General features: G+C 44.3%; 1 protein-coding gene across 1 annotated transcript in view; it reads left to right on the plus strand.

The window, feature by feature from the left end:
- LOC133365212 (vasoactive intestinal polypeptide receptor-like) overlaps positions 1 to 15,899 on the plus strand; it is a 150,612-nt gene that overhangs the window by 102,636 nt on the left and 32,077 nt on the right. The window contains exon 6 of the mRNA XM_061586768.1: positions 860 to 992. Within this exon, the coding sequence (XP_061442752.1) occupies positions 860 to 992 (133 nt within the window). The remainder of the gene's footprint in view (positions 1 to 859; positions 993 to 15,899) is intronic.

The following is a 15,899-nucleotide window of genomic DNA, read 5'->3' on the forward strand; positions in this document are numbered from 1 at the left end:
ATGTCCTGTGTAGGTAAAGGGGAGAAATTGGTTCAGTTCACATTTAAAAGCAATCTTACTTAATTAGCCTTTCCTGAAGCAACATGTAAACTGAAATACATTCATCCTTCGAAATTCACACTACGCTGAATTTTGCAATGCAATTCTCCAGCCAAGTAATCTGCATGAAATGCATTTCCCAGGGTAAAATGTGTGCAAAAATAGTATCTTGGTGAAAATAACGTACAGAAATGCATTATGTTAGGGATAATTGCTTGCAAAAATTAGTATATGTAGCAAAATCATCAAAACTATGTCTGCTAGGAGAAGTATATGTGAAAATGCTGATGAATAAAAATGCATATGTTGGTGAAAATGACGTTCAAGACTGCATTATTTTAGGGGAAATTGCTTTGCAAAAATGTATATTAGGCAAAACTGCATAAAAATGTTTATGATGAATGCTGATGAATTTTCATGAGGACTTTTTTTAAAAAAATCACAAACTAATGTGGAAGTGTGGAGAACCAAACTTCAAACTGGAAGAATGAGAGACGGAGAAAAACTGAAGTATGACAGCTTTGCCAATCCCTCGTCTCAAGACACCTTTTAGGAAAGATTGGGGAAGGCTAGGAACTGTCATTTGGTGAAGGGCTTCTCTATGCCTTCCTCACAAAACGGAAGATCCCAATCTTCCCCAGGAAGAGAGAAGGCCTGCCACACCAGATTAAACCTGTGGTGAGGTTGTGCCCTAGCAGACTGATCATCCAGGCTCAATTTCCCACAGGGGATAGAGAAGAGGACAAGGACCCTGGGGGTCAGGCTCTCTCCGCATTGTGGAACCCTTTCCATACACTCCTTTCTCCTCTCTTCCATCCAGGAAACTGCACTGCACCAGGAATTATATCCACATGCATCTCTTCATGTCCTTCATCATGAGAGCAATTGCCGTCTTCGTCAAGGACGTCATCCTCTTTGAGAAGGGAGAGTCGGACCACTGCTTCGTAAGCTCGGTCAGTCGCGGCTTCCATTGTGAGCGATCTGAGGGTATCTGTTGCGTTAGTCTTGCATGCTGCGTTCTGCCTTTCTCCTAACATGTCCTTGCCTGAAAATGGCCTGCTGCTCCTGGACCAACCCTGGTGTCTTCTTCTCTGGAGTTATAGGCTTTGATGCTTGGTGCTCCTGTCTTTGAATTAAATATTTCTGCTTAGCTCTTGCAATGTAGCCCTGGTGCAAGGATTCCTCTGGTTGGCCAGTCATTTCCACTGGAACCATATTTTGAACTGAGCTTGGACTGAAGAGCTGGCAACATAAGAACATAAGAAGAGCCTGCTGGATCAGGCCAGTGGCCCATCTAGTCCAGCATCCTGTTCTCACAGTGGCCAACCAGGTGCCTGGGGGAAGCCCGCAAGAAGGACCCGAGTGCAAGAACACTCTCCCCAACTGAGGCTTCCGGCAACTGGTTTTCAGAAGCATACTGCCTCTGACTAGGGTGGCAGAGCACAGCCATCACGGCTAGTAGCCATTGATAGCCCTGTCCTCCATGAATTTGTCCAATCCTCTTTTAAAGCCGTCCAAGCTGGTGGCCATTACTGCATCTTGTGGGAGCAAATTCCATAGTTTAACTATGCGCTGAGTAAAGAAGTACTTCCTTTTGTCTGTCCTGAATCTTCCAACATTCAGCTTCTTTGAATGTCCACGAGTTCTAGTATTATGAGAGAGGGAGAAGAACTTTTCTCTATCCACTTTCTCCATGCCATGCATAATTTTATACACTTCTATCATGTCTCCTCTGACCCGCCTTTTCTCTAAACTAAAAAGCCCCAAATGCTGCAACCTTTCCTCGTAAGGGAGTCCCTCCATCCCCTTGATCATTCTGGTTGCCCTCTTCTGAACCTTTTCCAACTCTATAATATCCTTTTTGAGATGAGGCGACCAGAACTGTACACAGTATTCCAAATGCGGCCGCACCATAGACATTGTCCTTACTCAGTGCCTGCCTCCTGTGCAAGCTAGTTCGTCAGTCCTCTTCCCTGTCATACAAAGAGCAATGGGGGATCCACTTCCTGTCCGTGGGGACGGGCCGTAGCTCAGTCACAGAGCATCTGCTGTGAATGCAGAAGGTCTCAGGTTCAATCCCCAGCATCTCCACCCTGAGCTCCTTTTTGGAGCAAGGGTGAGATATAAATGTAATAATTGAACAATAATTTAAAAAATCTCCAGGTAGGGCAAGGGAAAGGCTCCTGCCTGAAACCCTGGAAAGCCTCTGTCAGTCAGTGTTGACAGTGCTGAGCTAGATGGGCCAATGTTCTGACTCAGTGCAAGGCAGCTTCCTATGTGTGATCTCCTGCACAAAGAAAGGGCGATGGATCAGGGTCTACACATGCAGGAAAATGAGGCGGGGACAAAATGGCACAGTCCTGAAGAGGGCTTGTATTGTCCATGTTAAACATATATATACAATTCTCTCTACAAACAATCCTTACACTGCACCAAGAAAAGCCGGAACAAAACAAAGTCCAGTCCTGTGCTGAGTTAGGTGTGCCGAAGCCCATTAATTTCAGTGGCTTTGGGCAAGCTCAGTTCGGCATAAGGAGTAGTCTGTTGATTTCTGCTGTCACCTTTTGGGTCAGGAAGCTTGTACAGATGTAACAAATACTGGAGAATACTGCTAAGCAATGGATCATCAGTTGTTCTTCTGCAATCTACATCTTAAGTTCAGCCAGAGGTCTGCATTTAGATTTGCGGTGTTAATGAATAAGCTTACCTGTTCAGACTGTTGCTCATTTTCATATTGTGGAAGTATATTTCTGGCAGGTGTGTCCAGTTTTGAAAGGTTTACATCTACTGTCTAGTCTCGTCTTGTGAGTGTAAGTTATTTTAAATTGTTTTTAAAGATGTATTTTAGATTGTTGTAACATGCCTTGGGACCTCAGGGTGAATCATCATCATCTTCTCACACCATAGCGACCAGTACAGGTATTCTGTCTGGCCTGTTATTGTCATCCTTTGTTCACTCACTTTTTACAAAGCATCCAGGCAACAATGTTACCACATCATTGCATCCCAGTGTTTTCTGTGTTGCGGCAATTTGTTGATTTTTGCAATTAAACACAGGTGCAGCACCAGCCTATCAGTGTGGCCAGACAAAGCCCTATTAAGGATTTAAGGGCTCCTGTGCCTTTAATTAAAGGCTTCCTTTCACAAGAAAACAAATAATGGGGAAAACAATGCAAGAAAACCGTTAATTAAAGAAATACACACACCAGTGACAATATCCAGGCCAGCTCCTTTCACACAGTTCTTCCCTCAGACAGTTGACTGCAGTCCCAAATGTGGGGAGGGCTTTTCTGCCAGATTTTTGGAGGGTGGAATTTGCAAGGTGGGGGCATGCATCCTATTGTCACTACACAGAGCTCCTCCTGGTTCCTATTTTACTTTTTCCAAGGGTCTGGGAATGATGCTGCATCATCACATAGCGACACTGTGAGGGGAGGGTTTTTTTGGGGGGGAAATGGCCACCTCCGAGAGGAGCTCTGTGCAGTGACAGTGAGCTTCATGCCCCCACCCCACCATGCAAAATGTTGTCCCCAACCCCCAATTTTACAACAGGTTCAGGGGGGCGTTTCATGCCCACTCCCCCAAATGCAAGCTGAAACCTCTCACCTGAGAACTTTTAGCTCAGCACGGAACAACCTTCTTGGACCAAGAAGCAGGTGCAACAGACTTTGCTGCAAGGCCACGTAGCCCTCATGGAGACTTCCCGCCCTGTCTCAGTTGCTTCCTAGGAAAATGTGACTCTTCAAAGGCAGTCTGGCAAAAGTAATTTACAGAAAATGCAATAAAAAAGAAAGGTTATATTAATAAGCTTCATACCATAGCATTCTGATTCATATAGGCATCTTCTTCTCCTCCTGTCCCCCGTCTGCTTTCAAAAAGGGAGTGAGCTGGAAGAAACAGCACACAAATAAGGACAAGAAAGAAGGGGGTCACTTACTGCTGTCAGTAATCGCAGTCACAGCCCCCCCCCCAAATCTCCAGCTTGCTCCCAACCTGCACCCCGTCTAGATCCTCATTCGCTTTTCTCAAGGCTTATCTACTCTACAAGCTTTTGTCCATATGATGCCAGTCATGGCTTCCCCCAAACAGTGGAGACTACTCCATTTGGATGAATGGGGCACTGCCCCACCAACCTCAATGTGTCCTCAACCAGCCCCCACCTGCATACCTTCCTACTTACAGCCAGTCTAGGGTTAGGGTCAGTTTATGGAGGCTGCATGTGCACCGTAGATTTACAGCACTATTGAAAACAGTATTACGCCACTTTCACAGTCATGCCTGCCACCAAAGCATCCTGGGAACTGTAGTTTGTTAAGGGCAAGAGTTGTTAGGAGACCCCTTATTTCCCTCATACGGCTACAATTCCCAGAGTTCCCTGGGAAGAGGGATTGATTGATAAACCACCCTGGGAATTGTCTCTCTGTGAGAGGAGTAGGGGTCTCCTAACAACTCTCAGCATCCTTTTATGACCTGGTGATGACTTTATTGTTTCATTTTAGGTATGGTCCGTTTTTATATACACTGCTTAGAAATGCGAATGAGTAAGAGCTACATGAATGTCTTAAATGAAATAAAATAAATCCTTAACAAACTACAGTTCTCGTGTTGAGGAAAGCCATGGCTACTTAAAGTGATATCATAAAGCTTTAAATGTAAACTGTGAGCATGGCCTTAATCTCAGTGTTGACCTTATAAAACGCAGCAGGGAGGAGGATGGGGACAGAACTAGAATGAGTTGGCTCTGCCTGTCATTGGCTCTGGCGCCACCTACTGTTGGTCCTCCCAGCTTTCCATCCTACTAGTCCCACTGGGTGCCAGCCACCACTACCCCCAAGGAACCCTTGGAAATGTTACCTGGTGAGACCCAAGCCCTCAGAATATTGTTCCCATGTGATTGGAACAACTCTGGGTTAAACAAACCCATTTTCCACTGCCACACGTCATCTGGCCCCGACTGCACACATCTTTGTGAGTAAAGCACTGTGTCAGCTGCAGGCTGAGGGAAGACATCCTGCAAGGGCTCTCTTCCCTTAGTGAGCCTACCTCCTCAGTGCAACCGGTCCAGAGAACTCTTGTAAGTGAGGCCCCTATTTGAGTGTGGGTCCACCGCAGATGCCCCACCATACCTACCTGTGATGCCTGCTCCTGAGGAGAGCCCTTGAACTCAGAGGCTTTCTTCTGAGTAAACCTACATAAGATGAGGCTGCTAGGCTATGTTTGTTTTCTAATCCGCTTTTTTTTCCTGGCCTGCCCTCCCAAGTTACTAGAGCACTGAACAAATAGTTAAGGTGCTGAGAAGAACAGGGTAAATTTCTCAAGTTTTCCCATTCGTTTTAGCAACTGGCTCAGCTTGTACAACAGCGGACTTGGCAACCCAGACTTGTTTTAAAAAAATAAAATAAAAAAGCTTAACAGACTAAATTGAGCATGGACCGTATCCTTGGTCCAGACTCAGCCTCTCCCCTCAATTGCAGCCTAAGGCGCTTCGGAAATGAAAAGTTTACAAATGTTGGCCTCCCTTCACTCCTTTCCCTCCATCCCCCCCTTTTTTTTCACCAGCTGCCAAAAACAATTAAGCATGATACTCGGCGCAGAATTGATGAGTTCCCTTGGCAAGCGTGAGAAGCAAGACAAGTGATTCATATAGAAGCATTTCTCCTCCAGGGAACCTCGGGGGCCAATTTGCACAAATGGGGCTCTATAACAGGAGTGAGGAACTGGATTATGCCCCACCCCATCCCCTTCAGGCCCAGTTTGACAGGTGAGCTGGGCTGGGCTGGCCACCTGTCAAGGACCTGACTCACAATGATGTCCCATGCCCCATTTTTGCAGAGCGCTGTGCACAAAAGCCACAACAGTCTGCTGATTGTTGGTGCTCGTAAACTGCTGCAGACAGGGCTTTGCAAGTGAGGATGATCAGCTGACTGGTGGTATCTACAACCCCCCCTTTGTCCCAGCTGTGTCTTTACCTGCCATCATATATGAATCAGGTGTAGGGCAGGAGTGTGTGGCTTGGCAAACAGCCTCATGGTCCAAATGAGGAGGCCTGGCAGTCCTAATTAGGCCCACAGTCCAGAGGTTCCCCACCACTGCTGCATAATAACAGTGCAGACCTTGGAAAAGTTACTTTTTTTGAACTACAACTCCCATCAGCCCCAGCCAGCATGACCGCTGGATTGGGCTGATGGGAGTTGTAGTTCAAAAAAGTAGCTTTTCGAAGCTCTGTAACAGCGGTGGTGATGGCAAGAATGCCAGAGTGCTGGGGAAAAGATTTAACATCGTACACACTCCGGTGCCTCTCTTAGCCATCTGGCACACAACAAAGAGGTGAGCCAAGAGCTCGGTTCCCCCTGGCCTGGATGAAAGGGAGCCCTGCCCCCTAGAATAGTCTCTCCTGGTGTTGCTTGGCAGCACATTTCCTGGGAGGGGCTCTATAGCTGGGATACCACCAAAGGAAGGATGCAGAGGGTTTTACCCTTTGGGATAGCTCTTTGCGGGTGGAATAAAGGAGCTATTTGTAATTGCTTTGCATTTTCAGGGGTCAGTAAATTATGGCTGGGCTTGGTATCCTCATGTTCATTTTTACTAGCCAATCACAAAATCCAGTGCCACCAGGATAAACACATATAATATTTTTGCACAGTCAACACAAGTGTTGGCTGATCAACTTATGCAACTCAGGCTTTAGGTAGGTTGCATTTTTTTTAAAAAAAAACTTTTAATCTGATACTCATTCCCTAGCAGTTGACAGCAAAACATGGGGAAAGTGTGGAATTTAGCCGATAACGATTTAATAAATTTTATTACAGAAATAAAGGAAGACTTGGCCAGTTTTTCGAGAAGGAACTTTAGGCACTCTGTGGCACTCTAGGGGAAGGCCCATAACTCAGTGGTGAAAGGTCTGCTTTGTATGCAGAAGGTCCCAGGTTCAATACCCGGCATCTTCAGGTAGGGCTGGGAGAGATTCCTGCCTGAAACACTGGAGAGCCACTGCCAGCCAGCGTAGACGCTATTGAGCTAGATGGATCAGCATCTCGACTCAATATAAGGCAGCTTCCAATGTTATGATGGTTGTGAAGACTTAAGGTTTGAGAGGTAGGGGCTTTTATAGGCTAGAATCCACTTTCCAGATGCAGGGGTGTTGTTGTTGAGACACATTGGCCATGGAGTTTAGAAAAGCAACACTGGAGTTTGTTTGTTTGTTTCATAAGAGTTCATGATGGAATTATTTTTGGCATGTAAACTCCTTCATTTAGGGCCTTTGGAATGCTAATTTGTTTCCTGCGTGACAAATGATCTGATACAATCATGCTAACATGAGTAAACACCACTTCGCTCTTAATGCCAAGTGAATTTGGCAAGATGTAAAGCTGATTTACATGAAGTGTTAGAGCTTGTTAATACTTCCATCAGCCCAAAAAGTTTAAAAAAAAAGAAATTTGTTTTGAGCAAAGATCTCTGAAGCTGAGTAAAGATCTCTGCTCAAAAGGGTGGTCAGATGGGAGAAATTACTGTATTCTACTTATAAAATGTGTTCTAACCTTCCAACTGTTTTCCAACTTTAAATAAAAAAAAACAGGATTTATATACAGCTTAATCACCATAAACCTCTAAGCAGTTTACATAAAATATAACATATTCATTTAAAAAACAATAAAATAAAGTACAAGCTGACCTAAAATTTATTAAAATATAACTAAAATCAGCAGTTTTGTTTTTTTTTAAATACATTACATATTTAAATTACATGTCTGGGTAGGATTGCCTAAACAAAAGAGTTTTTAGCAGGCACCTAAAACTATATAATGAAGGTGCCTTCCTAATATCAATGGGCAAGGAGTTCCAGAGAGTAAGTATATTCAGACTTTGATTCCAAGATTGCAGTGCTCTGCATGATTACTTAAGAGTAAGCTCCAGTGAACTCTGTGGTACTTACTTCTGAGTAAACCTGCATAGGTCCAGTTTGTACTGGAAGAACAGGGCATGTTTAGCCTTGAGAAGAGAAGCCTAAGGGGAGATATAATCACATTCTTCAAATACTTGAAAGGTTGTCACACAGGGGAGGGCTAGGATCTCTTCTCGATTGTCCCAGAGTGCAGGACACGGCATAATAGCCTCAAGTTGTAGGAAGCCAGATTTCAGCTGAACATCAGGAAAACCTTCCTAAATCTTACAGCAGTAAGACAATGAAACCAATGACCTGGGGAGTGGTGGGCTCTGCAATACTGGAAGCATTCAAGAGGCAGCTGGACAACCACCTATTGGGTATGCTTTAAGTTGGATTCCTCCATTGAACAGGGAGTTGGACTCGATGGGCCTTATAGGTCCCTTCCAACTCTATGATTCTATGATCTCAGAGAGGAGGTCTGGTCTCCTGCTCCCCTAGTGCATTCACTATAGCTATTTTATGAATCTATGTACAACACACAGAATATTTGTTTAATAAGGGTCTTCTTCAGCCAGCTGAAATACAACCACTGGCTTTTAATGAGAAAGGCAACAATCTTGGGAAGTTTATCATTTAAATTGCTTTTCTAAAGTGAGGACCCCAACAACAACAAAAGGAGTGTCTGCCTTTTGCCTTACTGTTTTCAATAATATTTGAATTGGCCTTCAGACATTTGAATGTAAGAACTCTATTGGGTCAGTCCAAAGGTCCCTAGACCAGACGTCACCAACATGGCACCCATGGATGCAATGGTTCCCTTGAGATCTTCCCCTGGTGCCTACAAAGCATCTGAGCCCCCTAAAAATATACATACACACACTGCCTCTTTGGTCATGAGGTGGTAAGGGTGGTTACCCTTTTCTCTCTTGAAAAGTATATCAAGCTAAAGGAGGAGGTTGGAAGAATGACACTCTTTCCCACTTCCTCTCTCATGTCTGTGTGCTTTTCAATGCTCAGATTAATTCTACTGGATCCGACTTTTACCTAGATCCTTTGGAAAAGTGAAGTATATTTGCATGTGCTCTCTCTCCTTCCATCTCAGGAGATGGGACAGAAAGCAGAGACCAGAAGTGTGGCACCCATGGCACTTGCTCAAAAATCCAAATGTGCCCACAGGCCTCAAAACAAGTTGAACCCTGTGCCCAAACACACATTATTTGGAAGCCCACTTGTAAGTGTTTTATGCTCTTCCAAAACCATCAAATCAGTGGTTATTTCCACTTACTGCAGCAGTGAGTTCCATAAGTGAATTAGATGCTTAAGAACATCACTGATCTGAGCACCTATCTTGTTTTGCCCCTTCCACTGATTTTTTATTTTAATTTATCATATTATCCCCCCCTTCCAAGAAGTTTAGGGCAGTTTACTCAGGGTTCCCCCAAGAAATATTCTATCAAGGCAATTTATAGAGCCAGACTTGCTTTCCTCCCACTATATAATACCATTATGCTGCTTCAGGCCATTCACACGTCTGCACCATCGTTACTCTTCTCCCGGCCGTGCGCTTATAATTCTCTTGCCTTTGTAGCTAAATATGTATTTTCTTAGGTTGCAAAAGAACACAGACAGACACACGCCTTTCCCTTTGATGTCAGTAGCATGCTGATTTTCTCTTGGCAAACAAATATGACCTAAGAAAGGCATTAAAAACAAACCATGACTGATTTGCAGGACCACCACTATGTGCAGGACAATGGCCTCCTTTCACTGCAGCTGATGGAGGGGATTATTCTATTTTTATCTGGTTTGCTAAAGTTGAATTTATCCATGAGCTGAGGAGGTCGATCTTGGCTAGCATCATCGAACCAAGTTCACAAAGGGTAGGAAAAGCCTGTGCCCAGGAGGGGGAGGGCAGTGGCATTGAAGTAGGCCTTAAAATACATACATTTCTAAATACTTTGGAGAATTTGCATCCAAGAAGAACAAGTTGCTTGAATCAGAGAGGCCGGTAGTGGTGTGCTGTGGTGGAGGTGCTTATCTGACCTCCCAACAGATGAGTCGCTGCTGCTTACTGGGAGGAGTGAGGGGGCAGAAGGGGCAGCATGGTGGAAATACATCAGTAGGCAGCCCAGATTGCCTCAGCTGGTGTGTTTGCACTGTGCCACTGCCTCTTCCCTCTCCTCGATAAGCAGTGATGAGGTCAGGTAAGCCATTCTGCCCCACCACTCAGTAGCTCTCTGGTACTGAGAAGGCCAGTATAGTCCCTAGTTCATATCTTAGCTGATCCATTATCCTAGTTCTCATTGAGGAAGTAAAGCTATGTCTGAGCTATACCACTTCAGATGGCAAGTGGGGGCTCACATTACTGACTTGGTCTCCCACACGCAAACATTCCCAGCACTAAGGAAGTTATTGTGTCAGAGAGAAGGGTTCAGGCTTCACTTTCTTCCTGATGTGCTAAGTTTCTATGTGCAGAGGTTTATGTATTAAAACAGCTGACTCAATTGCCATTTATATGAAACACAATGATTTCATGTTCTACTAGTGAAGAGGGGTTTCTAGAAATAGTTGCATTCGTAACATGCCTGTCACATGCTAGCCACTTGCAAAGCCAGCTCGTACACCCACTGGCTTGACTTGTGGTGTTACAGAATGTTCACAGTCATCCCAACTGCTGTCACCAAAGGCCAGTCACCAGATTTTAAAAATCATGCAGGAAATAAGTTCATGGGGAATCATGAATCATGAAGAGGAAAGAAGTTGTTCTGTTTACTGACGAAAACCTGTCAGAAAGCCAAGAAACTTGAAGATTTGTGTATGATTTGGAGGGGGTCAGGCAGTGAGTGTAGAAAGCCAAGAAAACAAGGATACAGAACAGAGATTGGATTAAAGTTCCTCACATAGCACCCTTGTCACAAGAGGAATTAAGTGCAGTGCATCATGGAAAGGCTTGCGGAAAGCCGAGGTTGGCTAAATTTCATGTTTTGATTTCAATTAACTAGACACATCTTTTCTTTGGATCTCTAGTCCAAAATAATTTTGTACATGTTAGATGTTTTCAGAACAGTTAATCTTGGGCCAAGACTGCTTCAGTTCTTGTTTTGTTTGTTTTGAAGAAGGATGCAAACTGCGAGGCACTTAAGAAATGGTGTTGGGATGTGAGAATAAATGGGGAGGAGAATAGGTAAACTAAAATAGATAAAAAGTGTGTTTGGAGGAGATTACAGTTGTTAGTGTGACATCCTCCCAGGATTCTCCACAGATTTGGGGCGAGCCCTGTTGCAACTTTAACATATTGGGGGTGGTCATGTGTGTGGACTGTGTAGCTATTCAGAGAGATGGATGATTTAAATGTCAGAAGAGTATTAAGGTCAGGTAAGAGCTGATAGTGCGCAGATGGGCATGGGAGCCCTTTGGGGGGTGGGGGTGGAGACAGTTACCTACCATAATCTTTGCAATTATAGCCAAGATGAAACTGGTAAGTTAATAATTCACCTACCAGTCACCTGAATAGGATTAAGAGTTACCAATAGAAGCCTATCTTGCACACAGAGAGACAACCCATCCATCTAAAATTCAGTCCTGGCCCCATTTTATTCCTAGGAGGAAAAAAAGTGGAAGGCATCCAATAAAAAGAAACAGAAAAAAGGTTGCAAACCAAGAATGCCAAAGATGAAAAATTTATAAAAAATATTTATTGTAAATCCTTAGTAAGATGCCCAACGCGTTTCAGCCCAACATGGGCTTTCATCAGGGGATTATAATAGCTCAAAACTCAATATGCGCCAAAGAGGTAAACTTTCAGTCCTGCATCAGTCAAACAAATTTTACAATGAATCAATGACTGATGCAGGACTGAAAGTTTACCTCTTTGGCGCATATTGAGTTTTGAGCTATTATAATCCCCTGATGAAAGCCCATGTTGGGCTGAAACTCGTTGGGCATCTTACTAAGGATTTACAATAAATATTTTTATAAATTTTTCATCTTTGGCATTCTTGGTTTGCAACCTTTTTTCTGTTTCTTCCCATTTTATTCCTGGCTACTGATTCATAGAATCATAGAACTGTAGAGTTGGAAGGGACCTATAAGACCGTCAAGTCCAACCCCCTGCTCAGTGCAGGAATCCAACTTAAAGCATACCCAACAGGTGGCTGTCCAGCTGCCTCTTGAATGCCTCCAGTGTTGGAGAGACCACCACCTCCCTAGATAGTTGGTTCCACTGCCGTACCGCTCTAACAGTTAGGAAATTTTTCCTGATGTTCAGTTGAAATCTGGCTTCCTGCAACTTGAGCCTGTTATTCCATATCCTGCACTCTGGGACGATCGAGAAGAGATCCCAGCCCTCCTCTGTGTGACAACATTTCAAGTACTTGAAGAGTGCTGTCCTATCTCCCCTCAGTCTTCTCTTCTCAAGGCTAAACTTGCCAGGCTCTTTCAGTCTCTCTGCGGAGGGTTACTACATTTTACTGAGTTCAAATTGAGCAATGTCCATTGACTAAGCTCTAAAGATGACATTTAAGAAACTCTTTCTAGGTGACATAAGCCATCAAAGCTTTTTTTTTTTTAAATCAAGAGTAAAAAAAAAAATCAACAGAGAGACAAAGTTAACCCTCTAGAAAAAAAAACCCTGCCCTCCCCTTACTGGCCCTGCTTTGCACCCTCCTTGATTTTTTTTGCTGAGCCAGAAGGTGTCCTTGAGCTCTGAGAATGCCTCTTGCTTCCCTCGATGGAAGGTACAGAGAGGTATATGAGTGAACATAGAAACTAACCTCGCATACAAAAGGTAAAATTTACATTCTTGACTCTGCCCACTTTTCCCTCTGGCCCTGCCCACCACTGGCACGTGGCCCTCCGGAGGTTTCCCAGAAAGGAATGCGGCCCCTTGGACTGAAAGAGTTTGCCCAACCCTGTCGTGGGTGTACAGAGTACTGCTTTAAGGCTTAAAGGCCTGAGGCCATTCAGCCATACAGAGGCCAACTGCAGGAGCTTTTGCATGAAAAGTTCAGTCTCCACATTTTCGCTTTGCAGGGTTGAGCGTGCTTTGATCTGAAGTTTGTTCTTGTCTGTTGTGGCTGCCTCTATTGTATTTTACTGATGCTGTGTTATTTATCGTGAGGTTATGATTTTTATTGATGGAAGCCAGCTTGATTGAGCCATAGGCATCATAAAGAGTTTAAAAAATCTAATACGGTAGGGCCCCACTCATACGGCGGGTTACGTTCCGGACCCCCTCTGTAAAGTGAAAACTGCTGTAAAGCGGAACTCATTGAATAGAATGGCACGCGATGCCCGAAAACCACCGTAAAAGCGGAACAAGCGCCATATGGGTGGGGCTTTAGTCTAATTGTGTCTAATTGAGACCGCTGTATTAGCAAAGCGCTGTAAAGTGAAACGCTGTAAAGCGGGGCTCTACTGTAAATAAATAAATGTAAAGCTCTTTTATGCTGCCTACCTAGACTAGTACTGCCTGCTCTTATTGGTAGCAGGTCTCCAAATCCCAAGAAAGGAAGAGGGTTCGCTTTTTTTTTCTGCAGCTGCCCTTCCTGATTTCCCACACACACACACACTGGTAAAAGGTAAAGGTGTCCCTGCACTTGCAGTGCGAGTCGTTTCCAACTCTTAGGGTGACATCTTGCAACGTTTACTAGGCAGACCGTATATATGGGGTGGGATTGCCAGTTCCTTCCCCGGCCTTTCTTTACCCCCCAGCATATGCCAGGTACTCATTTTACCGACCACGGATGGATGGAAGGCTGAGTGGACCTCGACCCCTTTTACCGGAGATTCTACTTCCTCCTTCCGTTGGAATCGAACTCCGGCCGTGAGCAGAGCTTCGGCTGCGTTACTGCCACTTACCACTCTGCACCATGGAGGAAATACAAGTTATTGCTCTTGAAACTTTTTGGATGCCAAACATAGGAATCTGCTTTATGCCAAGGCAGACCATTAGCTCATCTATCTCAGTACTGTCTACACTGACTGATTGATTGAGTTTATTGATATGCCACCTTTCTACAGCATGCTGTACCCAAAGTGGCTCTCAACGAACACTCAAAATATCAAAATACAAAGCACTGGGGTGCGGAGAGAAGCAACAATAAAGCCAACAATAAATTCCAATTCACTAATAGGCAAAAAAAACCTTGCAGTTTAAGAACGCACCTATAGCCCACAGATATTTCTGTCAAACTTTAAAAAGCAGGGAAATTGGGCACCTATAGTGAATGCACCAGGGGAGCAGGAGGCCTGACCTCCTCTCTGAGATATTGTACTGCCCTACAAATTTATCAAAATGCAACCACAATTTGGGTTTGTCTTTCACAGTCCAATCCACTTCCTGTGTAGCTTGGAAGAATTTGGTAAAATGTGCCTCTGACTTTGAACTCTCGATTCTTTGTGACTGTTTTGTGTATCACCATGAAAATTGAGAGGGTTGTTAAGCAAGCGTTTCTGAGTTCAGGACTATAACTTTTGCAAGGTTTTGTTTTGAAATGAGCTTATGGGAAGCATCAGAATGGCATGGGGTGTATTTTCAATTTAACAGTGCAGAATGTAAAAAATCCACCCTGGCAATTGTATACAGCCACTCTTGTGGCTGTATAATAAAACAAAAATCAATAATTTTTGTTGATGTAGAATAAATCATATTACAAACTGATAGCTAAATTGGATCACATTGGCAGTCAAGCTGCAAGCAGCTGAGCCAACACACATGCATCCCCTCCAGCTACAAATGCAGATTGCAGAGTCCAGACTGGCAATGACCGAGGGAGGTGGTGGGCTCTCCAACCCTGGAGGCATCCCACAGGTAGCTGGGCAGCCACCTGTCAGGTAGGCTTTAAGTTGGATTCCTGCATTAAGCAGGGGGTTGGACTTGATGGCCTCATAGGCCCCTTCCTACTCCACTATTCTATGATTCTGTGACCCTTGAGGATTTTAGACAGGGGGTCAATCCTAGCCCTACCGGGAGATGCTGCAAATTGAACATGGAGCCTTCTTCATGCAAAGCATGTGCTCTACCACTGAGCTATGGCCCTTCCTACCCCTCAGTTCTACCCTCCCCTGGGCTTAATCTGTGTGGGTACAAAACAAGGCCTTTTCACTGGTTGCCCTTCTTCTTTTGAACAATCCACCTCTAGACAGATCCCACCTCAGGCCAATCCTTCTGGCCTTCAGGAGGGAAGTGTAAGGCTTTTCTTCCAAAGGATGAGGGCCTGTTTTTAAATGGTTTTTTAGTATTTGATCATCTGTTTGCTGCCCTGGTCCGGAGCCCAGAGGGAACAAGGGCAAGATATAAATTTTATAATAATGGTTTAATTTCGTATTGAAGTATTATACTGTTGTTCATAGTTAATAGGTTGTTTTAGTGTGTCATCCATAGTTTCACCTCCATCGTTTCAAAAGCCACATAGAGCAGCTATACCAAATCAAGGGGTATTGTGGCGGTGAGGATGATGGGTGATGCACCTTGACATCATTAGCTATGAGTGCAAGATCAAACAACTCAATATGCGACCCTAGCTAGCCTGAACGTCCATGTGTTTCTTTAGTGGTAGTGATCTAAATTATCCCGGGGCAGTTGTGCTTGCTTGCCCAAATCTGGGATTAATTTCCCATCATGTTGTCCCGTGCAAACTCCTCTAACTAATGCACAGCTTCTGTTTGTCTCCCACGCTGGGCCTTTTCAGGTTTATGTCTACAAGCACAAAGGTTAATGACTGATTTATTAAGTTCATGCTGAAATTCTCTCAGGAGTTTGTAAACTACGCCATGAATTCTTGGCAACTGCAAGTGGCCTGAAGGTGTCACAGTAGGAAGAGTAAGTAATTATACTCCTGATCTCTGCACTCAGACCAGCTTGAAGTCTGTGGGCACTCCCAACAAGAGCCAGGATGATTTCCATGGGAGAATGCTGCATCTGCATGTAAGATTCCAGAGCCTGGAGTTCAGAGTGGCTTTTGTGGTAGAC

Source organism: Rhineura floridana, chromosome 10 (genome assembly GCF_030035675.1).
Source record: "Rhineura floridana isolate rRhiFlo1 chromosome 10, rRhiFlo1.hap2, whole genome shotgun sequence".
NCBI classification, from domain to species: Eukaryota; Metazoa; Chordata; class Lepidosauria; order Squamata; family Rhineuridae; genus Rhineura; species Rhineura floridana.